The sequence below is a fragment of the Cetorhinus maximus genome, chromosome 13 (genome assembly GCF_964194155.1).
Source record: "Cetorhinus maximus chromosome 13, sCetMax3.hap1.1, whole genome shotgun sequence".
NCBI classification, from domain to species: Eukaryota; Metazoa; Chordata; class Chondrichthyes; order Lamniformes; family Cetorhinidae; genus Cetorhinus; species Cetorhinus maximus.
Genome location: NC_135891.1, coordinates 72,257,624 through 72,285,163, shown reverse-complemented (window position 1 = coordinate 72,285,163; position 27,540 = coordinate 72,257,624). Strand labels below are relative to the sequence as shown.

The following is a 27,540-nucleotide window of genomic DNA, read 5'->3' as shown; positions in this document are numbered from 1 at the left end:
GAAGTGAGGTGGGCGTATAGCGTATCAATGGTGAATGGAGTGAGGGGGTAAATAGTGAATCAGTGGGGTTGAAATGAAGAGATATTTCATTAATCAATGGGGAGTGGACTGAGGAGGATCGAGAGCAGATGGATGAGGGAGTATTTAGTGAATCAACATGGGATGGAGTCAAGGGGTATTTAATAAATCTGAGGGGTTGGAGTGAGGGGGTATTTATTGAATGATTGGAGGATGAAGGGGAGGGGAGTTGGCGCTGTACTGGTAAAGTCGTTGAACTGGTAATCCAGAGGACCAGCCTAATGTTGTGGGGAGACGGGTTCAAATCCCCTCCACAGCGGATTGGTAGAATTTAAATTCAATTAATAAACCTGAAATTCAAAGCCAGTCTCAGTAAAAGTGACCATGAAACCATTCTCGATTGTCGTAAAAACCCATCTGGCTCACTAATGCCCTTTAGGGAAGGAAATCTGCCATCCTTACCTGGCCTGGCCTATATGTGACTCCAGATCCACAGCAATGTGGTTGACTTTTCTGCTCTCTGAAATGGCCAAGCAAGCCAATCAGTTGTATCAAACTGCTACAAAGTCTAAAAGGAATGAAACCAGATGTACCACCCAGCATGGGCCTAGGCACTGGAAACAACAACTGCGAACCCTGTCGACCCTGCAAAGTCCTCCTTACTAACATCTGGGGGCTTGTGCCAAAATTGGGAGAGCTGTCTCACAGACTAGTCAAGCAACAGCCTGACATAGTCATCCTCACTGAATCATATCTTACAGATAATGTCCCAGACACCACCATCATCATCCCTGGGTATGTCCGATAAGACCATAAGACCATAAGACATAGGAGCAGAAATTAGGCCATTCGGCCCATCGAGTCTGCTCCGCCATTCAATCATGGCTGATAAGTTTCTCAACCCCATTCTCCCGCCTTCTCCCCATAACCGTTGATCCCCTTACCAATCAAGAACCTATCTATCTCAGTCTTAAATACACTCAATGACCTGGCCTCCACAGCCTTCTGTGGCAATGAATTCCATAGATTCACCACTCTCTGGCTAAAGAAATTTCTCCTCATCTCTGTTCTAAAAGGTCTTCCCTTTACTCTGAGGCTGTGCCCTCGGGTCCTAGTCTCTCCTACTAATGGAAACATCTTCCCCACGTCCACTCTATCCAGACCTTTCAGTATTCTGTAAGTTTCAATCAGATCCCCTCTCATCCTTCTAAACTCCATCGAGTTAGACCCAGAGTCCTCAAACGTTCCTCATATGTTAAGCCTTTCATTCCTGGGATCATTCTCGTGAACCTCCTCTGGACCCTCTCCAGGGCCAGCACATCCTTCCTGAGATACAGGGCCCAAAATTGCTCATAATATTCTAAATGTGGTCTGACCAGAGCCTTATAAAGCCTCAGCAGCACATCCCTGCTTTTATATTCTAGTCCTCTCAAAATAAATGCCAACATTGCATTTGTCTTCCTAACTACCTGCAAGTTAACCTTAAGAGAATCCTGGACTAGGACTCCCAAGTCCCTTTACACTCCAGACTTCTGAATTCTCTCCCCATTTAGAAAATAGTCTATGCCTCTATTCTTCCTACCAAAGTGCATGACCTCACACTTCCCCACGTTGTATTCCATCTGCCACTTCTTTGCCCATTCTCCTAACCTGTCCAAATCCTTCTGCAGCCTCCCCGCCTCCTCAATACTACCTGTCCCTCCACCTATCTTTGTATCATCTGCAAACTTAGCCAGGATGCCCTCAGTTCCTTCTTCTAGACATTAATGTATAAAGTGAAAAGTTGTGGTCGCAACACTGACCACTGCGGAACTCCACTAGTCACCGGCCGCCATCCTGAGAAGGACTCCCTTATCCCCACTCTCTGCCTCCTGCCAGGCAGCCAATCTTCTATCCATGCTCGTACCTTGCCTCTAACACCATGGGCTCTTATCTAACTGAGCAGCCTCCTGTGCGGCACCTTGTCAAAGGCCTTCTGGAAGTCCAAGTAGATAACATCCATTGGCTCTCCTTTGTCTAACCGACTCGTTACCTCCTCAAAGAATTCTAACAGATTTGTCAGGCATGACCACCCCTTGATGAAACCATACCGACTTTGCCCGATTTTACCATGCACTTCCAAGTATTCTGAAATCTCATCCTTAACAATGGACTCTAATGTCCTATCGGCAGGACAGAGCCAGCAGAGGTGGTGGCACAGTGATATACAGTCGGGAGGGAGTTGCCTCAACATCGACTCCAGACCCCATGAAGTCTCATGGCATCAGATGAAACATGGGAAAGGAAACCTGCTAATTATGACGTACCATCCTCCCTCAGTTGATGAATCAGTGCTCCTCCATGTTGAACATCACTTGGAGGAAGCACTGAGGGTGGCAAGGGGCAGAGTGTACTCTGGGTGGGGGACTTCAATATCCATCACCAAGAGTGACTTGGTAGCAATACTACTGACCGAGCTGGCCGAGACCTAAAGGACATAGCTGCTAAACTGGGTATGCGGCAGATGGTGAGGGAACCAGCAAGAGGGAAAAATACACTTGACCTTATTCTCACCAACCTGCCTGCTGCAGATGCATCTGCCCATGACAGTATCGGTAGGAGTGACCACCGCACAGTCGTTGTGGAGATTGTTATGATCTCAGCTGATGTTAATACTGGACAAGTCAGTTCGCAGGGTGAAACCTGGCTTGGCAGATACTAACTTTTTTTAAAGAAACCGTGGAGGTCAGTTACTGAACATATTCACAAGTCTAACGGTATACCGTTAACACAAAAAATAAAACATTTATTAAATAAGAAAAACTACACAATATTACACTAGACAAAAATATTGTAAAAATTTCAATGCAAACACCAGAAAATGATTCAAACTCACAGCAATACCCTGACAGACACAGTGAAGATTTATTGCTAACTCAACACCAAGGCCTCCTTGCTTGGGCTGGCCCAGTTGCAAATCGTTTTCTTCCAGTGGAATTCTGAGCATTCACTAGATGTTTTTCTTCAGCTGGTATCTCTCTCTGAGGCACCCAAAACCTTTAACCTAACTTCATTATTACGTCAACTTCAGGGCAAACACATAAGTTCCCTAAACTCAGTTTCACAGCAGTCTTGCAGAATTTCTTACCAGACAGGTTAGAACTTCTGCCTTCAATCTCTGGCATACACACACTGACTGAGGCCCCCTTCTGTCTTCCCCTAGGTCTCTGTGTGTCCCTGTCACTAGGCACAGCATAGTTTTTTTCCTACTTATTGTTTTTTTTAATTCACTAAACTACTAACCACTTCGTAATCCATCTCTTCACTTTAAAGGTTGTAAAACCTCATTAAAAATACATGTACACAAACAGTGTTAAATGGGATAGATTTCAAACAGATCTAGCAACTCGACTGGGCATGAGGCGCTGTGGGCCATCAGCAGCAGCAGAATTGTACTCAAACACAATCTGTAACCTCATGGCCTGACATATCCCCCACTCTACCATAACCACCAAGCCAGAGGATTGACACTGGTTCAATGAAGGGTGCAAGAGGGCATGCCAGGAGCAGTACCAGGCATACCTAAAAATGAGGTGAAGCAAAACACAGCACTACTTGTGTGCCAAACAGCATAAGCAGCAAATGATAGACAGAGCTAAGCAACCCCACAACCAATGGATCAGATCTAAGCTCTGCAATTCTGCCATATCCAGTCATGAATGGTGGTGGACAATTAAACAACTCACTGGAGGAGGAGGCTCCACAAATATCCCCATCCTCAATGATGGGGGAGCCCAGCACATCAGTGCAAAAGATAAGGCTGAAGCATTTGCAACAATCTTCAGCCAGAAGTGCCGAGTGGATGACCCATCTCAGCCTCCTCCAGAGGCCCTAGCATCACAGATGCCAGTATTCAGCCAATTTGATTCACTCCATGTGATACCAAGAAACAGCTGAAGACACTGGATACAGCTGGGCCCTGACAATATTCTGGCAATAGTACTGAAGGTTTGTGCTCCAGACCTTGCCGTGCCCCTAGCCAAGCTGTTCCAGTACAACTGCAACACACGCATCTATACCCGGCTATGTGGAAAATTTCCCAGGTATGCCCTATACGCAAAAAGCAGGAGAAATCCAACCCAACCAATTACCGCATCATCAATCTACTCTCGATCATCAGTTAATTGATGGAAGGGGTCATCAACAGTGCTATCAAATGGCACTTGCTTAGCAATAACCTGCTCACTTTGGGTTTGTCAGTTTGGGTTCCGCCAGGGCCACTCAGCTCCTGACCTCGTTACAGCCTTGGTTCAAATATGGACAAAAGGGCTGAACTCCCGAGGTGAGGTGAGAGTGACTGCCCTTGACTTCAAGGCCGCATTTGACCGAGTGTGGCATCAAGGAGCCCTAGCGACACTGGAGTCAATGGGAATCAGGAGGAAAACTCTCCACTGGTTGGAGTCATCCCTAGCACAAAGGAAGATGGTTGTAGTTGTTGGAGGTCAATCATCTCAGCTCCAGGACACCACTGCAGGAGTTCCTCAGGGTAGTGTCCTTGGCCCAACCATCTTCAGCTGCTTCATCAATGACCTTCCTTCCATCATAAGGTCAGAAGTGAGGATGTTCACTGATGATTGCACAATGTTCACCATTCGCAACTCCTCAGATACTGAAGCAGTCCATGTCCAAATGCAGCAAGACCTGGACAATATCCAGGCTTGGGCTGACAAGTGGCAAGTAACATTTGTGCCACACAAGTGCCAGGCAATGACCATCTCCAACAAGCGAGAATCCAACATCGCCCCTTGACATTCAATGGCATTATCAACACTGAATCCCCCACTATCAACATCCTGGGGGTTACCATTGACCAGAAACTGAACTGGACTCGCCATATAAATACTGCGGCTACAAGAACAGGTCAGAGGTTAGGAATCCTGCGGTGAGTAACTCACCTCCTGACTCCTCAAAGCCTGTCCACAAGGCACAAGTCAGGAGTGTGATGGAATACTCCCCACTGACCTGGATGAGTGCAGCACCTACAACACTCAAGAAACTTGACACCATCCAGGACAAAGCAGCCTGCTTGATTGGCACCACATCCACAAACATTCACTCCCTCCACCACCAACACACAGTAGCAGTAATGTGTACCATCTACAAGATGCACTGCAGGAATTCACCAATGCAAAATAGAGTAAGGGTGTATTTACTGAATCAATGAGGAATCAAGTGAAGGGGGTATTTAATTAAACAATGGAGAATAGAGTGAGGGGGTATTTAATTCAACAATGGAGAATAGAGTGAGGGTGTATTTAGTGAATCAATGAGAATATATTCAGAGTGTATTTACTGAATCAATGGTGAATCAAGTGAGTGGCTGTTTATTGAATCAAAGGAAAGTAGGGTAAGGGGGTATTTACTAAATCAACGATGAATCAAGTGAGAGGGTATTTACTGAATCAATGGGGAATAGGATGCGGGAGAATTTACTGAATCAATGGAGAATAGAAGAAGGGGTATTTATTGAATCACTGAGGAATCGAGTTAGAGGGTATTTAGTGAATAAATGAGGAACAGATTGAGAGGGTATTTGCTGAATCAATTAGTAATCGAGTGAGGGGGTATTTAGTGAAACAATGAAGAATAGATTAAGGAAATATTTAATGACTCAATGGAAAATAGAATAAGGGGGTAGTTACTGAATCAACAAGGGATTGAGTGAGGGGGTATTTACTAAATCATTGGAGTATAGAATGTGGGGGTATTTAGTGAATAGATATAGAATAGATGGAGTATTTACTGAATCAGAGGACTCAAGTGAGAGGGTATTTACTGAATCAATGGAGAATAGAGTGAGGGGGTAATTACCGAAGCAATGGAGTATATAATGGGAGGGCATTTACTGAATCAATGTTGAATAGACAGAGACTAATTACTGAATTAATGAGGAACAGAATGTGGGGGTATTTATGGAATCAATGTGTAATAGATTGAGGGAGTATTTACTGAAGCAATGGGGAATAGAATGAGGTTTATTTACTGAATCAATGAAGAATCAAGTGAGGGGATATTTACTGAATCAATGGAGAATGGAATGTGGGGTATTTACTGAATCATTGGAGTATAGAATGAAGAGGTAATTAGTGAATCAATATAGAGTGAGGGGGTACTGAATCAATGATGAATCGAGTGAGGAGGTCGTTAGTAAATGTATGAAGCAAAGAGTGAGGGGGTATTTAATTAAACAATGGAGAATAGAGTGAGGGTGTATTTAGTGAATCAGCGAGAATATATTGAGAGTGTATAAACTGAATCAATGAGGAATCGAGTGATGGGGAATTTAGAGAATCAAAGGAAAATAGAGTGAGGGGGTATTTACTAAATCAATGGAGAATAGAGTGAGGGGATATTTACTGAATCAATGAGGAATTGAGTGAGGGGGTATTTACTGAATCAATCACAAATAGAGTGAGAGGATACTTACTGAGAAAATGAGGAATCTCGCAAGGGGGTAATTACTGAATCAATGAAGAGTAGAGTGAGAGGGTATTTACTGAACCCATGAGTATTCGAGTGAGGTGGTATTTACTGAATCAATGGAGAATAGAGTGAGAGCTTATTTAATGAATCAATGGAGAATAGATTACGGGGGTATTTACTGAGGCATTGAGGAATAGAATGAGGGGGCATTTACTGAATCAATGAGGAATCAAGAGAGAGGGGTATTTACTGAATCAATAGAGAATTGATTAAGGGTGTATTTACTTAATAAAGCTGGAATCAATTGAGGGGGCATTTACTGAATCAATGGAGAACAGAGTGAAGGGGTATTTACTGAAGCAATCAGGAATAGACTGAGGGGGTATTTGCTGAATGAATGTGGAATAGAGTGAAGGAGTATTTACTGAATTAATGGAGAATAGAGTAATGGGGTATTTACTGAATCAATGAAGAGTAGTGATGAGGTATTTACGAAATCAATGAAGAATAGTGAGGGAGTATTTACTGAATCCATGAGGAATAGAGTGAGGGGGTATTTACTGAATTGATTGAGAATAGAGTGAGGGGGTATTTACTGAATCAATTGAGAATAGAGTGAGGGGGTAATTACTGAATCAATCACAAAAAGAGTGAGCGGATATTTATTGAGAAAATTAGGAATCTAGTGAGGGGGTATTTAGTGAATCAATGAAGAATAGAGTGAGCTTATTTAATGAATCAATGGAGAATAGATTGAGGGGGTATTTACTGAGGCATTGAGGAATAGAATAAGGGGTATTTACTGAATCAATGAGGATTCAAGGGAGGGGGTATTTACTGAATCAATGGAGGATTGATTAAGGGTGTATTTAGTGAATCAAGCTGGAATCAAGTTATGGGGCATTTATTGAATCATTGGAGAACAGAGAGAGGGGGTATTCACTGAATGAATGGAGAATAGAGTAAGGGGGTATTTACTGAGTGAATGTGGAATAGAATGTAGGGGTATTTACTGAATGAATGGAGAATAGAGTAAGGGGGTATTTACTGAGTGAATGTGGAATAGAATGTAGGGGTATTTACTGAATGAATGGAGAATAGAGTAAGGGGATATTTACTGAATTAATGGTGAATAGATTGAGGGGGTATTTACCGAATCAATGAGGTATGGCGTGAGGGGGTATTTACTGAATCAATGAGGAATTGAGTGAGGGAGTAATTACTGAATCAATCACGAATAGAGTGAGATGGTATTTACTGAAAAAATTAGGAATCTAGTGAGGGGGTATTTGCTGAATCAATGAAGAATAGAGTGAGCTTATTTAATGAATCAATGGAGAATAGATTGGGGGGTATTTACTGAGGCATTGAGGAATCAAGGCCAGTGGAGTATTTACTGAATTAATGGAGAAGAGAGTGAGGGGGTATTTACTGAATCAATCAGGAATAGAATGAAGGGGTGTTTACTGAATGAATGTGGAATAGAGTGAGGGGGTATTTACTGAATCAATGGAGAATAGAGTGTGGGGGTATTTACTGAATCAATGAGGAATATAGTGAGAGGATAGTTTCTGAATCCATGAGGAATAGAGTGAGGTGGTATTTACTGAATCAATGAGGAATCGAGTGAAGGGGCATTTACTGCATCAATGTAGGGTAGATTGAAGGGATATTTTGTGAATCAGTGAGGAATATAATGAGGGGATATTTACTTAATCAATGAAGAATTGAGTGAGGCCGCAGTTACTGAATCAATGAGGAATCAAATGAAGAGGTATTGACTGAATCAATTGGTAATAGACTAAGGGGGTATTTAATGAATCAATCCTGAATCGAGTAGGTGTGTATTTACTGAGTCAATGCGGAAAAGAGTAAGGGGCTATTTACTGAATTAATGGAGAATAGAGTGAGGGGATATTTACCCCATCAATGTAGGATAGATTGAAGGGTTATTTTGTGAATCAATGAGGAATTCAGTGAGGGGGTATTTACTGAATCAATGAGGAATCAAGTTAGAGGTTATTTAATAAACGAATGAAGAATAGATTAGGGCATTTACTGAGGCATTGAGGAATAGAATGAGGGGGCACTTACTGAATCAATGAGGAATTAAGGGAGGGGGTATTTACTGAATCAATGGAGGATTGATTAAAGGGGTATTTACTGAATCAAGCTGGAATTAAGTGAGGGGGCATTTTCTGAATCAATGGAGAACAGTGAGGGGGTATTTACTGAATCAGTGGAGAATAGGGGGGTATTTACTGAATTAATGGAGAATAGAATGCGCTCGTAATTACTGAATCAATGAGGAATCAAGTGAAGGGGTATTGATTGAATCAATTGGTAATAGACTAAGGGGGTATTTACTGAATCACTCCTGAATCGAGTAGGTGTGTATTTACTGAGTCAATGCAGAATAGAGTAAGGGGATATTTACTGTATCAATGAGGAATTGAATGAGGTGCTAAATCCTGAATCAAGGAGGAATAGGGTCACTAGGTATTTACTGTGTCGATGGAGAATAGAGTAAGGGGGTATTTACTGAATAAATGGAGAATCCAGTGAAGGGGTATTTATTGAGTGAATTAGTAATTGAGTGAGGGGGTATTTACTGAATCAATGCAAGATGGAATAAGGGTATTTACTGAATCAATGGAGAATAGAGTGAAGGGGTGTATACTGAATCAATGATAAATAAAGTGAGGGGGTATTTACTGTACCAATGGAGAATAGAGTGAGGGGGCATTTTCTGATTCAATGTAGAATTCAGTGAGGTGGTATTTACTGAATCAATGAGGAATTGAGCGAACGGGTATTTACTGAATCAATCATGAATAGAGTGAGGAGGCACTTAATGAGAAAATGAGGAATCTAGTGAGGAACGGGTATTTACTGAATCAATGCAGAATAGAGTGAGAGGTTAATTAATCAAGGGAGAATAGATTGAGGGGATATTTACTGAAGCATTGAGGAATACAATGGGGGGCATTTACTGAATCAATGGAGAAGACAGTGAGGGAGTATTTACTGAATCAATGCAGGATAGAGTGATGAGGTATTTAGTGAATCAATGGAGAATGGAGTGAGGGGGTATTTACTGAATAAATGAATGGAGTGGACGGGTATTTAGTGGATTGAGATGTTGCTGTATGTTTTTGAATTCTGGTTCTGTTTGGGAGCTGTATCTTGCTGTCTCAGTGATTCACTCCAACCCATGGTCTCTCTGTGCAGGAGTCCGTGGTGGAGAGCCCCTACACCGTGCCAGGGATTGGGAGCTGGGTCCACAAGCACCTCATAAACCAGGGATTAACGCTTTGGAAGTGGCTGCTCTGGTAGTGCAATCCCACCCACGAGTTAAGCGTTGTACCTGTTACTCGTACAAGGACAAGGAGTGTGTGTACTACTGTCACCTGGATGTCATCTGGATGAATACCCCAGAGTAAGTCATGTGCAGGTGGAGCTGGCCTTGTACAGAACTTTAGCAGTGATGGCAGGAGGTAGGGCTGGGGCAGGGGGTAGGGGCTGGGGGTTGGGGGCAGGGGATAGGGGCTGGGGTGGGGGCTGGAGCCAGGGGTGGGGGTGGGGACTGGGGCAAGGGAGTAGGGGCTGGGGCGCAGGTTGTGAGTTCACTTTTCTATTTATCGCCTCACCATGATTGATGCTGGATTTGTCGAACTCGAAACAGTAGGCAGGCTCTGCCACCCCACCCTCTTCTGTGCCTTTGTATTACTCGATCCCAAGTTACATTGATGCCCCCTCATGCCCACAGGGCCCCTAGTAATGGGCAACAAATGCAGACTTCTCAACAGTGTCAACAAGCTGAAATCAAAGGTAATCCAAGAGATTCTGCTTTGGGGCAGTCGATAGTCCAACTGTGAATCTTAGGAAGTGATTTTTTTGCTCATCTTTCTGCTCAAATTTTTTTGTTTCTTGCTGAAGTTAAACTTCCATGAACTGATACAATTCGGCAGCAGTCAAACAGTCTTCTTTTTAAAAAGCTTTACATTCAAGATATTCCTCGATATCTTTAGCAGTGGTAACATGGTGTCGTTTTATTAATATAACTGAAAATCAGAATCACAAATAGCTGTGAGTAACTTAATTTAAATCAAAACCAATTGCCGTTTCATTGGTGTACGTAGCAAGTTTCTTAAAAAATTAAGTACATTTTTAATATTTGAAAACCTTAAAACCTACCTATGTATGTCCTGGTGTCTGTAAAATTCAGCTTAATTTTCAGAGTTTCCTTGAAGACCCACAAATGAGTGTGATTAGTGGAAACGTGCAATGGTGATTAATTCAGGACTGTCCCTAACAGCACTGTGGGTGTACCTACACCACATGGACTGCAGCTGTTCAAGAAGGCAGCTCACCACCACCTTCTCAAGGGCAATTAAGGATGGGCAATAAAGGCTGGTCTAGCGAGAGACGCCCGTATCCCATGAGCAAATTTTTTAAAAATGACTGGGAGTCTCACCATTGTTCTAGATTGGGGCAGCTTCCAACATAATGATTTTAAACTAGTGCAGAAAGTAGCAGCTATAAATTGCAGGTGAAATTCTTTGATCTTTTGCATTCATTTGGTCGATTTTAAATGTATTGAGCTGGAAAGAACAGCACAAGGTAACCAAAACTCCAGGCCATTGCATTTAAAACCTAATGTCAACACTCAGTAAACTAACAATCAATTCTCTAACTAGCATCATCGTTCAGTGGCTAACAATCGATTCTCTAACTAGCACCACTCAGTAGCTAACGATCAATTATCTAACTAGCACCAACACTCAGTAGCCAGCCCCAAAACTCATGAAATTACGTTTGACGATTTTTTTAAGGATGTAACTAGTAGTGTAGATAAAAGGGAACCAGTAGATGTAGTATACCTGGATTTCCAAAAGGCATTTGATAAGATGCCACACAAAAAGTTAATAGGTAAGATAAGGACTAAGGGAGTTGGGAGTGATAAATTAGCATAGATAGAGGTTTGGTTAACTAATAGGAAACATAGAGTAGGGATAAATAGTGAATTTTCAAGTTGGCAGGCTGTGACCAGAGTGGAGTGCCACAAGGATCAGTGCTGGGGCCTCAGCTATTTACAATCTATATTAATGATTTGGATGAAAATGCAGAGAGTAATGTATCAAAGTTTGCTGATGATACCAAGCTAGGTGGGAAGGTAAGCTGTGTGGAGGACAGGGAGAGGCTGCAAAGAGATATAGGGAGGTTAAGTGAGTGGGCAACAAGATGGCAGATAGAGTAATGTGGGGAAGTGTGAGGATATTCACTTTGGTCATAAAATAGAAAAACAGAATATTTTTTAAAAGGTGAAAAACTTGTAAGTGTAAAACTTGTTCAGTGAGACTTGGGTGTGCTTGTACAAGGAACACAGAAAGTTAGCATGCAGGTACAACAAGCAATTAGGAAGGCAAATGGCATGGTGGCCTTTATTGCAAGGGGATTGGATTACGGGAATAAAGAAGTCTTGCTACAATTGTACAAGGTTTTGGTGAGACCACATCTGGAATACTGTGTGCAGCTTTGGTCTCCATATTACAAAAGAAAACAAGAAATAGGAGCAGGAGTAAGTCATTTGGTCCATTGAGCCTTCTCTGCCGTTCAGTGGCTGATCTTCTACATCAACTCCACTTACCCACCCACTGCCCCCTTATTTCTTGATACCCAAAGTGACCAAAACTCTGTCTATTCCTGCCTTAAACATATTCAATGATGGAACATCCACAACCCTATGGGGTAGAGAAATCCAAATATCCACAATCATTTGAGTGAGGTAATTTCTCCTCATCTCAGTCCTAAATGATTGGCCCCTTATCCTGAGACTGTGCCCCCGTGTTTTAGATTCTCCAACCAGCAGAAACAATCTCTCAGTGTCCACCCTGTCAAACTCCGTCAGGATTTTATAGGTTTCAATGAGATTTGCCTTCCTAATTGCTTGCTGCACCTCCATGCTAACTTTCTGTTCCTTGTACGAGCACAGCAAAGTCTTTCTGAACATCAACACTTACAAGTTTCTCACCTTTTAAAAAAATATCCTGCTTTTCTATTCTTACGACCAAAGTGAATAACCTCACACTTCTCTATATTATACTCCATCTGGCATCTTTTTATCCACACAATTAGCCTGTCTATAGTTAATCCTGACCATGGTTCCAATACAAACCAAATGACCTTCATTTCACTGTAGTTTCTCAGCAACTAATCATTATTTAGTTTCCACAAAGCATAACAATTATAAAGTACAGGTTCAGCCCCATCATCCTGAGAACCCTGCACTTCCCTATTCCTGTACCTAGCTGTTTCTTGAATGCCTCCATTCCCCCACCCAGAGCCCATTCTGTTGATCACGCTCTGTGTGGAGAGGGTGTCCTGTAATCATTCCTTTCCGTAGCCATGTCTTGTACTGTGGTTCAACACACATTCAAATGTTTTGAACTCAGGTGCAATTGTTGTTTTTGTACCCTTGTGTTCTTCCCTTGGGGACCAAAATGGAGGAGTGGAAGGATTTGTAAGCTGACTAACACTTTGACAGACTGCCACATTCCTCCTGTGGACGGTAACCATCTTTCTCCTAGCCAATGATGGTGGGGAAGTGTTGGGGGTGGGGGGATGGAGTTACTCCACAAGTTACAATAATTAGAAAGTACAGATTCAGGGGTGCATGGGCTCTCACAGCCCATATGCGGAGGGATGGGCTGGGGGGCCCGCTGATTCCCAGTGGATGTCAATTCAGAATTCGGTGCCAGAGATCCAGTCTCCACTTACCAGGACTGCCCAGTTTAAGCATTATACCTGGATTGGAGGCGATACGGTGAAGGTTCACTAGATTGTGTCCTGGGATGAGGGGGTTGTCCTATGATGAGAGGCTGAGTAAATTGGGCCTATTTTCTCTGGAGTTTAGAAGAATGAGAGGTGATCTCATTGAAACCTACAAGATTCTGACGGGGTTTGACAGGGTGGACACAGAGGTTGTTTCTGCTGGTCGGAGAATCTAAAACATGGGGCACAGTCAGGGAATCAGGGGAAAGTGCAGTTGAAGCCCAAGATCAGCCATGCTCATATTGACTGACTGAGCAGGTTCGATGGGCTGAATGGTCTGCTCCTGCTCTTTCTTCTGTTCTTGTGAATGAGCATGAACACTAACCAGTACAAGCACTCAGTATCTAGCAACTATGATCAGTAATTTAGTAACAACTCTTAGTAAGGATGTTCTAATTGTACTAACACTGATGTCTAACAGTTACTCTCGATAGGTCAGAGTCTCTGTGGAGTGGCGATCACCATTAGATTGCTACTCTGCTCCCTTATACTTCCCCAGGGCGGGAGCTGCAGATTTCTCACCCATTCCTCTGACTCGGGCCTGGTGGGAAACGTGTAGCGAAGCGAGTCCCCAAAGCCTTCCAGTGCAGAACAGGATCATGGGGGATGAGAAGCAACATTCCGTTTTCACAGCACTAGCTGCCATAAAGCTGATAAGTTTAAAAGTCCAAGCCACATTGAGAAGCCAGAGAGAAGGTAAGTGTGTAAGGTAAATGGGTAAGATGGGTAGGGGGTCCTGGTGGGGTAGGGGCGGTCGGGGGGTCAATCAGTGGGTGGGGGTGACCAGTGGACAGTTGGAGGGTGGGGGGTCGATTCGACAGGGGGAGTGGGTGTGGTCAGTTGGGGGTGGGATTCCGGCGGTCAGTTGGGGGTGGGATTCCGGTGGTCAGTGGGGTGTGAGATTCCGGTGGTCAGTGGGGTGTGGGGGAGGATCAGGGTGGAAGCTGGGTGGTCAGCAGGGGGTAGAGTGCCTGGCGGTACTGGGGTGTGCCTATGTCGGGACTTCCATACCTTTCAGGGTGCTTCTGAACATCCGGACACTGGAAGATCTGAGCCATTAATCGCAAACACTGGCATTTATTGAAGAGTTGTTTTCTCACAGAATCTCACAGTGCAGAAGTGGCCCTTCAGCCCATCGAGTCTGCGCCGACACGTGAGAAACATCTGACCTACCTACCTAATCCCATTTACCAGCACTTGGCCCATAACCTTGAATGTTATGACGTGCCAAGTGCTCATCCAGGTACTTTTTAAAGGATGTGAGGCAACCCGTCTCCACCACCCTCCCAGGCAGTACATTCCAGACCGTCACCACCTTCTGGGTAAAAAAGTTTTTCCTCACATCCCCCCTAAACCTCCTGCCCCTCACCTCAAACTTATGTCCCCTTGTGACTGACCCTTCAACTAAGGGGAACAACTGCTCCCTATCCACCCTGTCCATGCCCCTAATAATCTTGTACACCTCGATCAGGTCGCCCCTCAGTCTTCTCTGCTCCAACGAAAACAACCCAAGTCTATCCAAACTCTCTTCATGGCTTAAATGTTTCATCCCAGGCAACATCCTGGTCAATCTCCTCTGCACTCCCTCCAGTGCAATCACATCCTTCCTATAATGTGGCGATCAGAACTGCACACAGTACTCCAGCTGTGGCCTCACCAAGGTTCCATACAACTCCAACATGACCTCCCTACTTTTGTAATCTATGCTTTGATTGATAAAGGCAAGTGTCCCATATGCCTTTTTCACCACCCCACTAACATGCCCCTCTGCCTTCAGAGATCTATGGACACACACACCAAGGTCTCTTTGTTCCTCAGAACTTCCTAGTGTCATGCCATTCATTGAATACTTCCTTGTCAAATTACTCCTTCCAAAGTGTATCACTTCACACTTTTCAGGATTAAATTCCATCTGCCACTTATCTGCCCATTTGACCATCCCGTCTATATCTTCCTGTAGCCCAAGACACTCAACCTCACTGTTAACTACCCGGCCAATCTTTGTGTCATCCGCAACTTACTAATCCTACTAATTCTCTATTAAGACACCTGTAAAATTCTCATCTCTTTGTCCCACTCACTCATACAATCTGCCTGAAATTAGCTAAGCCTGACTGAGAATCTTTCTCTCTCCCCCTGGCCCTGTCACCCCTGCTGCCCCTCATTCAGTCTCTCCAGTGTCCCTCTCATTCATTATTTTTCTTTGCTCCCTTACTCACTCTCTCTCTATTCTCCTTTCACTCACTCTTGCTCCTTTCTCTCATTCTTTCCCTCAGCCCTACTCACTCTCCTCCCCCTTGACCCTTTCAATCTTTCAGAGGAAGATAAGAAACAGGATCAGGAACAGGTCATGAAGCCTTTCAACTCTACTCTGCTCCTCAACAAGATCATGACTGAATTTCTGCTCCAACTCCTTATTTTCCACTTTATCCCCATTTCCCTTGATTGGCTTAGTCTCCAAAAATCTCCCAACCTCAGTCTTGAATGTACTCAGTGAGGAGAAACCATAACTCTCTGATACAGAGAATTCACAAGCACTGAGTGAGGACATTTCTCCTCATCTCAGTCATAAGAAATAGGTCCAGGAGAAGACCATTCAGCCCTTCAAGCCTGCTCCGCCATTCAATAAGATCATGGCTGATCTTCTTGTATTTCGATTTCCACATTCCCATCTAACCCAGATAACCTTTGATTCCCTTGCCTAACAAGAATCTACCTACCTCTGCCTTAAAAATATTCAATGACCCCGCCCCCAGCACCTTCTGAGGCAGAGAATACCAAAGTTGCACAACCCTCTGAAAGAAAAAAATTCTCCTCATCTCTGTCCTAAAAGGGCAATCCCTAATTTTAAACCAGTGCCCACTAGTTCTGGACTCACCCACAAGAGGAAACATCCTTTCCACATCCACCTTGTCGAGGCCGTTCAGGATCTTGTACACTTCAACCAAATCACCCCTCACTCTTCTAAACTCCAGTGGAAACAAGCCCAGTCTGTCCGACCTTTCCTCATAAGACAACCCACTCATTCCAGAGATCAATCTAGTAAACCTCCTCTGAACCACCTCCAATGCATTTACATCCTTCCTTAAATAAGGAGAGCAAAACTGCACACAGTATTCGAGGTGTGGTCTCACCAATGCCCTGTATAACTGAAGCATAACACCCTTACTTTTATGTTCAATCCCTCTCGTAATAAAGGATAGCATTCCATTAGCCTTCTTAATTACTGAACCTACATGTTAATTTTTTGTGACTCATGTACTAGAATACCTAGATCCCTCTGCACCTCGGAATTGTGCAGCCATTCTCCATTTAAGTAATACTCTGTTTTTTTGTTCTTCCTGCCAAAATGAACAACTTCATATTTTCCCACATTAAACTCCATTTCCCAGATCTTTGCCCACTCACTCAACCTATCTATATCCATCTGCAACTTCCTCATGTCCTCTTCACAACATGCTTTCCTACCTATATTTGTGTCATTTGTAAATTTAACTGCCATGTCTTCACTCCCCTCATCTAAGTCATTGATTTAAATCATAAAAAGCTGAGGCCCCAGTACAGACCCCTGTGGGACTCCATTTGTCACATCCTGCCAATCCGAAAAAAACCCGTTTATGCCTACTCTCTGCTTTCTGCCAGCCAGCCAATCTCCTATCCACGCTAATATTTTACCCTTTCCACCATGAGCTTTTATTTTCCATAATAATCTTTGATGTGGCACCTTATCAAATGCCTTTTGGAAATCCAAGTACAGTATGTCTACAGGCTCCCCTTTATCCACTGCGCATGTTACTCCATCAAAAAACACCAGTAAATTGGTTAAACATGATTTTCCTTTCACAAACCCATGCTGACTCTTCCCAATTGCCTTGAGCTCTTCTAAGTGCCCAGCTATAACCTCCTTAATGATCGATTCTAATAACTTCGCCACAACAGACATCAAGCTGACTGGCCTATAGTTTCCTGTTATCTGCCTCCCCACCTTCTTGAATAGAGGGGTTATATTTGCTACTTTCCAATCTGATGGAACCTTTCCAGAATCTAGCGAATTTTGGTAAATTAACACCTGTGCATTGACTACCTCATTATCCACCTCTTTTAAGACCCTAGGATATAATCCATCAGGACCCGGAGACTTGCCAGCCCGCAGCTCCATCAACTTGCTCAGTACCATTTCCCTAGTGATTTCAATTTCACCAAGTTCCTTTCTCCTGTTCACCTCCTGATTTGCAGCTATTACTGGAATGTGTTTTGTATCCCCTATAGTGAACACAGAAGCAAAATATTTGTTCATTTCTTGCACCATTCCCTTTTTATCTACTATTAACTCCCCACTGTCACTCTTATGGAGAGCAGAGCCCTTATCCTGACACAAGTCCTGAAGAGGCTGGACAGGGACACGGGTTAACAGCCTCAGGGTAAGGGGAAGCGGTTAATCATTTTGAACTGAGATGAGGAGAAATGTCTTTACCTGGAGAGTTGTGACTTTGTAATTCTTCTACTCCAGAGGCTTGTGGCAGCTTCATAATTGAGTAAGTCCAAGGATCATATAGACAAATGTTTGGTCTCTCGGGGAATCAAAAGATCTGGGAATTAGGCAGGAAAGTGGAAGTGAGACAGAAACTCAGCCATGCTTGTATTTGAAAGGCAGAGCAGGCTCGAAGGGCTGAGTGGTCCTACTCCTGCTCTTATTTCTTATCTTCTTATGATGCTAGTTCTAGATTCTTCTTGTAATGATGTTGGCTGCAGAACGTGCTGTTAAGGAAGCCTTTGTAGTCTCCTGTAGGTTAACAGCAAGTCTTTATTAACTACTTGTAACTATATACATGTATACAGGAAAGGGCACAGGCAAGGAGCCATCTCCATCTTAGGTCTTAACACGTCTCTGCTCAACTGATTCTACCTCTGGGTCATGTGCCTTCTTACATCACTGTGTGGGTGGTACTGTACTCAGTCCCACATTAACCCTGCATATACCAGACCCTTATACTACACCTCCCCCAAGTCTTTATCCCATGGAGAGGAAAGATTGACTACATTGGGGTTGTTTGACTTAGAACAGAGGAGGTTGAGGGGTGACCTAATTGAGGTGTACAAAATTATGAGCTGCCGAGATAGGGTAGACAATAAAGACTTGTTTCCCTTAGCTGAGGGGTCAGTTAGCAGGAGGAATAGATTTAAGGTGATTGGTAAAAGGATTAGAGCGGACATGAGGAAAAACCTCTTCACCCAGAGGGTAGTGGGTGTTTGGAATTTGCTGCCTGGTTTGGTGGTTGAGGCTGAAGCCCTCAACTCATTTAAAAGGTGTCTGGATCTGCACCTGAAGTGCTCAAACCTGCAAGGCTACAGACTGGGTGCTGGAAAGTGGGATTAAAATAAGCAGCTAGCTTCTTTTTAATCTTTTTTCTGGCTGGCGTAGACATGATGGGCTGAATGGCCTCTTTCTAAGCTGTAACTTTTCTATGGTTCTATGGATACAGAGCTACTTTTGTTTATTTCAAGACCTACATTGTTATAAGTTTTATGTATTTACCTTATTGTTATGACCTTGATGCTTTCCAATGTTATTGCTATTACAGTATTAGCATTAACAACATTCTCATTAGCCCATCTCCCCCTTTCAGGTCCTTGAAGTTAGAGATCTGGAGGCTTTAGAACCCTCTGTTCACCGCCCTGTGGGCACAGTGGCAGGCTCTGGTGGTTCTGTTCTTGTTGTTGGCTGAGAGGCTGGTTTGATATTTGGGTTTGCTTTCATCCTTTTCTTCCATTGCTTGATGGTGACCCAGGCCTGGTCGGTTCGGCTGTTGTGTCACTCCTCGGTTGCTGTTACTTTCGATCGTTTCTTGTGAGGTGGATGAACATGGTATTCGTCTCCTCGATGCTGTTTTTATTCTTCTTTCTCTGTGTGGGCCATCTCGATGCCCTCTGAGGTTGAGGAAGATCGTTTCTGTGGCGAGGAGGTGGTTGAGTGGCACACTGAGCTCTACGTTTTCCTGATGGTGAGAGGCTGCTACCAGGTTCCGGCATCCCTTGTGGGTGTGCATGCTGGCTGGAAGCTGCAGTGTGTACACTGTGCTTGCTGTGTTGATCTGTTGTACCATCATCAGAGTTGGAGGTAGAGGCTCTTCAGGCTGCTGATTATTCTCGGGTAGCACTTCCAGTAGATGTGCAATGGGAATCTTGTGTGCAGTAGGTTGGCCTGACCATTGCGGATTTTCCGGGACCTGGGATGATGATGGATAAGCCTGCAGTAGTGTTTGAGTACTCAGCACCATGCTGTTCTGGCTGGCTAACAACAGTAGTAATCTTTACCTCCTCTGCCGTCTGGAGGAGACCCATGGTGATGCAGGCATCCCTGCTCAGGAGAGAGAGAAAGGCTGGTTACGGATTGCGTACATCAGCTCAAAGGTCTGTTTGCTGCCCATGTTGTGTTCTCTTCACTGATTGGTGTTTCTTTGGCAGACTATAATCCCTCTGTGCTACCTTGCAAGCTCACATTCTGTAATTGTGCTTCTGCTAATTGCTTTTGAAAGACCTCAAACTCTTTAGTGAGAACCTCTACCTTCACTTGCCAGTCTATGTTCTTGATTTTCACCTCTTTGTAGACCTCTTTGGAAATGTAATTTTTTTCCAAGGTTCCTTCCAAATGTGAACTGTTTCTTTCAAGGCTGCAGTCTCATTCTTGTACCTCTCAGCTTCCTCTTGGAACAGTGAACACTCCTGAGTCTTCTCTGAAAACATCAGTTCTTTCAGAGTGACATTAAATTCATTTTGTCTCCCTATGTAAGATTCCCAAGGGACGAACTTGGAACGGAGAGATTCTTGCAGCCTGTTCAACTGCTTCAACAGTTTTTCCTTTTTGTTGCAAAGCTCAAGTACTTTGCTTTGCGTTTTCTAGTAATTGAACAGAATCTCATTGAGTTGGCCCTGCAGTTCTGCCTGTCTGCTGCTCAAGTTATTCTTTACTCTTCAGCAACATGACAGAATAATGGGCTGAATCTGATCCTAAAGGACAATTAACTGCTCTGTCAATTGTTCATTTTCTTGACCTGCTCTTGTCTTCTCATTCTGTATATCAGTGTATAGATTTGTCACTTTAAACTAAATAGAGGGTGGTGGGAGGGTTCTGGAGAGGGGATAAGTAGGCTAACAAAGCTAAAGGACATGGCAGCATTGCAGGGCAGCTATTTAGGTAATGATACCCAGAGTGTGATAGGAAGGGACAGAATGTACAAACAGAAAAAAACAGCAAACAGGGTCAAAGGGGGAAAAAATGGTAAAAAGGCAAAATTAATGGCTCTTTACTTAAACACACGGAGTATTTGGAACAAAATGAATGAATTAACGGCAAAAATAGAGGTTAATGAATATGGTCTTATAGCCATTACGGAGACATGGTTACAAGGAGATCAAAGCTGGGAATTAAATATTTAGGGGTATGTGACCTTGCAAAAGGACAGGTAGGAAGGAAAGGGTGGTGGGGTAGCTTTGTTAGTATGAGATGGAATAAGTACGATAGCAAGAAAGGATCTTGGATCTGAAGATGTAGATGGAGATAAGAAATAACAAAGGGAAGAAGACACTGGTGGGAGTAGTCTATGGGCCCCCTAGAAGTAGCTATATTGTAGGACAGAGAATAAATCAGGAGATAATGAGGGCATATGAAAAAGACAGTACATTAATCATGGGTGACTTTAATCTTCATGTAGATTAGGAAAATCAAATTGGCAGAGGTAGCCATGAGCAAGAATTCATAAAGTGTATTTGGGACAGTTTCCTAGAACAAAATGTTGTGAATCTAACCAGGGATCAGGCTATTTTGGATCTGATAATGTGTAATGAGGCAGGTTTAATAAATGATCTCAGAGTAAAGGATCCCCTAGGAAACAGTGATCAAAATATGGTAGAATTTAGCATTAAGTTTGAGAGTGAGAAAAATGTCAGAAACAACTGTGCTAAACTTAAATAAGGGTAATTACAAAGGAATGAGGGCAGAGTTGGCTGGAGTGGACTTGGAAAGCAGTTTAGCAGAAAAGACAGTTGATAAACAATGGCAGACATTTAAGAAAATAGTTCATGACTCTCAACAAAGATATATCCCAGTGAGAGAGAAGGATTCAAGGAAGAGGATAAACCAACCATGGTTAACCAAGGAAGTTAAGGACAGTATCAAATTGAAAGAAAAAACATACAAGGCAAAGATTAATGGTAAGCTGGAGGATTGGGAATTTTTAAAAAACCAACAAAAGATGTCCAAAAATAAAGAGGGAGAAAGTAAATTTTAAGGGTAAATTAGCAAGTAATATAAACACAGACGATAAGAGCTTCTTCAAATATATAAAAAGGAAGAGAGAGACCAAAGTGAACATAGGCCCCTTAGAGACTGAGGCTGGGGAAATAATAATGGGGAACCAGGAAATGGAAGAGGAATTGAATAAATACTTTGCTTCAGTCTTCATGGTAGAATATACTAATAGCATACCAAAAATACTAAATAATCAGGGGGAAAAATGGGGTGGGGGAGGAAACAAATACAATAACTATCACTGGAGAAAAAGTACAAGGAAAACTAATGGGGCTAAAGGCCGATAAGTCCCCTAGACCTGATGGGTTGCATCCTAGGGTATCAAAGGATGTTGCCTTAGAGATAGTGGATGAACTGGTGGTAATCTTCCAAGAATCCTTAGATTCTGGAAAAGTCCCAGAGGATTGGAGAATGGCCAATGTAACACCCTTATTCAAAAAGGAAGGGAGACAAAAATGGGTAACTATAGGCCAGTTAGCTTAACACCTGCCATTGGAAAAATGTTGGAGTCTATTATAAAGGATGTAATAGCAGAGCATTTAGAAATACATAATCTAATCAAGTAGAGTCAGCATGGCTTCATGAAAGGGAAATCATGCCTGACAAATTTATTAGAATTCTTTGAAGAGGTAACAAGCAGGATAGATAAAGGGGACCCAGTAGATGTAATATATTTAGATTTCCAAAAGGTGCTTGATAAGCTACCACACATAAGGCTACTTAATAAGAGCCCATGGTGTTGGGGGTAGTATATTAGCATGGATAGAGGATTGGCTAACTAATAGAAGACAGAGAGTTGGGATAAGGGGGGCATTTTTGGGATGGCATCCTGTAACTAGTGGAGTGCCACAGGGACAAGTGCTGGGGCCTCAACTATTTACCATATATACTAATGACTTAGATGAGGGATGAGGGAGGTGAATGTCCTATTGCCATGTTTGCGCATGACACAAAAATCGGTGGGAAGGCAAGTGGTGAGGTTGACACAAGGAGTCAACAGAGGGATATAGATAGGTTAAATGAGTGGGAAAAAAACTTGGCAGATGTGGGAAATGTGGGGATAATGTGGGAAAATGTGAGGTTATGCACTTTAGCAGGAAGAATAGAGGACCTGAATATTATTTAAATGGAGAAAGACTGCAGAAAGCTGCAGCACAGAGGAATTTGGGAGTCCTTGTGCATGAATCACAAAAAGCTAACATACAAGTTCAGCAGGTAATAGGAAAAGTAAATGGAATGTGGCCTTTATTTCAAAGGGAATGGAGTATAAAAATAGGGAACTCTTGCTAAAACTATACGAGGCACTAGTTAGACCACACCTAGAATACTGTGAACAGTTTTGGTCCCTTTACCTAAGGAAAGATATATTGGCAGTGGAGGCAGTCCAGAGTAGGTTCACGAGGTTGATCCTGGGGATGGAGGGATTTTCTTATGAAGAGAGGTTGAGTAGGTTGGGCCTGTACTCATTGAGTTTAGGAGAATGAGTGGCGACATTATTGAAACATAAGATTCTTTGGGGGCTTGACAGGATAGATGCTGAGAGGTTGTTTCCCCTCGTGGGAGTGTCTCAGACCAGAGGGCATAATCTCAGAGTAAGGGGTCACACATTTAAGACAGAGATGAGGAGGAATTTCTTCTCTTAGAGGGTAGTCAATCTGTGGAATTCTTTACTGCAGAGGGCTGTAGACGTTAAGTCATTAAGTCTATTCGAGGCTGAGATAGACATTTTTAATCAGTAAGGGAATCAAGGGTTATGGGAAAAGGCAGGAAAGTGGAGTTGAGGATTATCAGATTAGCCATGATCTCATTGAATGGCGGAGCAGACTCGAAGGGCCGAATGGCCTACTTCTGCTCCTACATCTTATGGTCTTATTGCTGATAGCTCCGACCCACAGCTTTCTCTGAAGTAGCATTCAACATCTTTTCCAACTCCCTCGTATTTTTCCAGGGGCATGTATTTTGTCTAAGAGTCTTTCAAGGCAGTGAGCTCTCTTGAGTGCCTTTCTTGTCTGCTGTCGTGCCTGGCTTTACTGGAGGTTCAGTTCTGCCAACTCAACTCTGTCGTGAACATTTTCTGAATGTATTTCTGCTTTTTCATGCCTTGCCTGGCAGAGGGCTTTTTCCTTGCCGTTCGCTACCAGCTACTGGTAAAGTTCTAGAAATGTGTTCACGTCTTCAAAAAGAAAATCATTTGGGACTTCTGACTCAGGCTTCCCATAAAGATATATTGCTGGGGCTTCTGGAAAGTTCTGTGCCTCTCTGGTGCCCTCATGTGGTTTGTTTGGGTATTGTATATTGCGTTTTCATCTTTTTGCTGGGGGTTTTTTATGTCTCTTATTAAGCTCTGAACACTCTTCAGCTTGAAGGTTAAAATACTCATCAAAGACTGTGAACAGTTCCCCGAGGCTGACTTCAGATTATTCACTAGCCATATAAATACTATGGCTACAAGAGCAGGTCAGAGGCTAGGAACAGTGCGACAAGTAACTCACCTCCTGACTCCCCAAAGCCTGTCCACCATCTACAAGGCACACGTCAGGAGTGTGATGGAATACTCCCCACTTGCCTGGATGAGTGCAGCTCCCACAACACTCAAGAAATTTGACACCGTCCAGGACAAAGCAGCCCATTTGATTGGCACCCCATCCACAAACATTCACTCCCTCCACCACCAACGCACAGTACCAGCAGTGTGTACCATCTACAAGATGTGCTGCAGGAACTCACTAAGGCTCCTTAGACAGCACCTTCCAAACACACGACTAGTACCATCAAGAAGGACAAGGGCAGCAGATAGATGGGAACACCACGACCTGGAAGTTCCCCTCCAAGTCACTCACCATCCTGATTTGGAAATATATCGCTGTTCCTTCACTGTCGCTGGGTCAAAAACCTGGAACTCCCTCCCAAACAGCATTGTGGGTGTACCTACACCACATGGACTGCAGCGGTTCAAGAAGGCAGCTCACCACCACCTTCTCAAAGGCAATTAGGGCAATAAATGCTGGCCCATCCAGTGATATCCACAACCAGTGAATGAATAAAAAAAATTGAATGGTGGAACAGGCTCAAAGGGCTGAATAGATGGTACACACTGCCTCTACTATGCATTGGTGGTCGAGGGAGTGAATGTTTGTGGATGTGGTGCCAATCAAGTGGGGCTTGTTCTGGACAGTGTAAAGCTTCTTGAGTATTGTGGAAGCTGCACTCATCCAGGGAAGTGGGGAGTATTCCATCACACTTCTGACTTGTGCCTTGTAAATAGTGGACAGGCTTTGGAGAGTCAGGAGGTGAGTTACTCACTGCAGAATTCCTAGTCTCTGACCTGCTCTTGTAGCCACAGTATTTATATGGGTAGTCTAGTTCAGTTTCTGATCAATGATAGCCCCCAGGATGTTGATAATGGGAGATTCAGCAATAGTAATGCCATTGAATGTTAAGGGGCGGTGGTTGGATTCTCTCTTGTTGGAGATGGTCATTGCCTGGGACTTGTGTGGCGCGAATGTCACTTGCCACTTGTCAGCCCAAGCCTGGATATTGTCCGGGTCTTGCTGCATTTGGTCATGGACTACTTCAGTATCAGAGGAGTCGTGAATGGTGCTGAACATTGTGCAATCATCAATGAACATCCCCACGCCTGACCTTATGATGGAAGGAAGGTCATTGATAAAATAGAAGATGGTTGGGCTGAGAACACTACCCTGAGGAACTCCTGCAGTGATGTCCAGGAGCTGAAATGATTGACCTCCAACAACCACCTTCCTTTGTGCTAGGTGTGACTCCAACCATTGGAGAGTTTTCCCCCTGATTCCCATTGATTCCAGTTTTGCTAGGAGTCAAGGGGAGTCACTCTCACCTCACTAATTAGATCATTACAGACCATCTCATTCAACGCCACTTTACCGCGCTATCCTCATATCCCCTCATGTCATTAGTATCCAGAAATCTATCTGGCTTGAACATGATCAGTGATTGAGCTTGCACAGCCCTCTGCGATAGAGAATTCCAAAGATTCATCACCCTCTGATTGAAGAAATTCATCCTCAACTCAGACTTAAGTAGCCTGTCCCTTATTCTGAGACTGTGACTCCTGGTTCTAGACTCGCCAGCCAGGAGAAATATCCCATCCACCCTCCCATTCCCTGTAAGAATTCTGTAAGTTTCAATGAGGTCACCTCTCATTGTTCGAAACTCTGGAGAATACAGACCCAGTTTCCTCAATCTCTCCTCATAAGACAGTCCCCGCCATCTCAGCAATCAATCTGTAGAAACTCTGTCGCCTCCCTCTATGGCCAGTATGTCTTTCCTGAGATGAGGAGACCAAAACTGTACACAATACTCCAGGTGCAGTCTTAACAAGGCACCAATTGCAGCAAGACATCTTTACTCCTGTACTCAAATCCCCTTGCAATGAAGGCCAACATAGCATTTGCCTTCCTAATTGCTTGCTGCACCTGCATGCTAGCTTCTAGTGACTTATGAACAAGGACACCCAGGTCCCTTTGGACATCAACACTTCCCAAACTCTCACCATTTCAGAAATATTAAATGCTGCATAAGGAGTATAATGTGGGAAAATGTGAAGTTGTTCACTTTGGCAGGAAGAATAAAAAAGCAGCATATTACATAAACAGAGAACGATGGCATAATTCTGAGGTGCAGAGGGATCTAGGTGTTTTAGTACATGAGTCACAAAAAGTTAACAGGTATAAGTAATTAAGAAGGCTAATGGAATGCTACCCTTTATTACGAGAGTGATTGAACATAAAAGTAAGGATGTTATGCTTCAGTTATACAGGGCATTGGTGAGACTGCACCTCGAATACTGTGCAGTTTTGTTCTCCTTATTTAAGGAAGGATGTAAATGCATTGGAGGCGGTTCAGAGGAGGTTAACTCGATTGATACCTGGAATGAGCGGGTTGTCTTGTGAGGAAAGGCTGGACAGACTGGGCTTGTTTCCACTGGAGTTTAGAAGAGTGAGGGGTGATTTGATTGAAGTATATAAGACCCTGAATGGCCTTGACAAGGTGGACGTGGAAAGGATGTTTCCTCTTGTGGGTGAGTCCAGAACTAGTGGGCACTGGTTTAAAATTAGGGGTCACCCTTTTAGGACAGAGATGATGAGAATTTTTTTCTCTGAGGGTTGTGCGACTTTGCAACTCTCTGCCTCAGAAGGCGGTGGGGGTGGGGTCATTGAATATTTTTAATGCAGAGCTAGATAGATTCTTGTTGGGCAAGGGAATCAAATGTTATCGGGGGTTAGATGGGAATGTGGAAATCGAAACACAAGATCATCAGCCATGATCTTATTGAATGGCAGAGCAGGCTCAAGGGGTCAAATGGCCTATCCCTGCTCCTATTTCATACATTTGTATATTCTGCCTTTTTGTTTTTTCTACCAAGTTAAATAATTTCACACTTATTCACATTATATCCCAGCACTGATCCTTGCGGTTCCCCACTAGTAACAACCTGTCATCCTGAGAATGATCTGTTTACTCCACTCTCTGCTTTCTGTCTGTTAAACAATTCTCAGCTCATACCAGTATTTTACCCCCAATCACGTGTGCTCTAATTTTGTTTACTAAACTCCTATGTGGGACTTTATCAAAAGCCTTCTGAAAATCCAAATATACCACATCCACCGGTTCTCCTTTATCTATGCTCCAAGTAATATCCTCAAAGCTTACTTGAAGGTTGTTAGTTCTATGTCAGAGCTTGACTCTTAATGTATTTAATGTATTTAAACCTGAAAAAGATTTACCAGAACTTGCCACATGAGCCTAATTAGCTACACACTCGGTCTCCGTCTCACTCTGGCGTAGTCTCCTGAACGTGCACCCACCTCGCTGACCATCTTGGAATGGTGTTGGCTACAGGACGTGTCTGTTAAGGAAGTCTTTGTAGTTTTCTGTGT

At 43.4% G+C, this 27,540-nt stretch overlaps 1 protein-coding gene across 1 annotated transcript in view; it reads left to right on the top strand.

Moving 5' to 3' along the window:
• The window catches only part of LOC144688689 (endothelin-3-like), a 213,729-nt gene that overhangs the window by 20,391 nt on the left and 165,798 nt on the right, over positions 1 to 27,540 (top strand). The window contains exon 2 of the mRNA XM_078555524.1: positions 9,712 to 9,919. Within this exon, the coding sequence (XP_078411650.1) occupies positions 9,712 to 9,919 (208 nt within the window). The remainder of the gene's footprint in view (positions 1 to 9,711; positions 9,920 to 27,540) is intronic.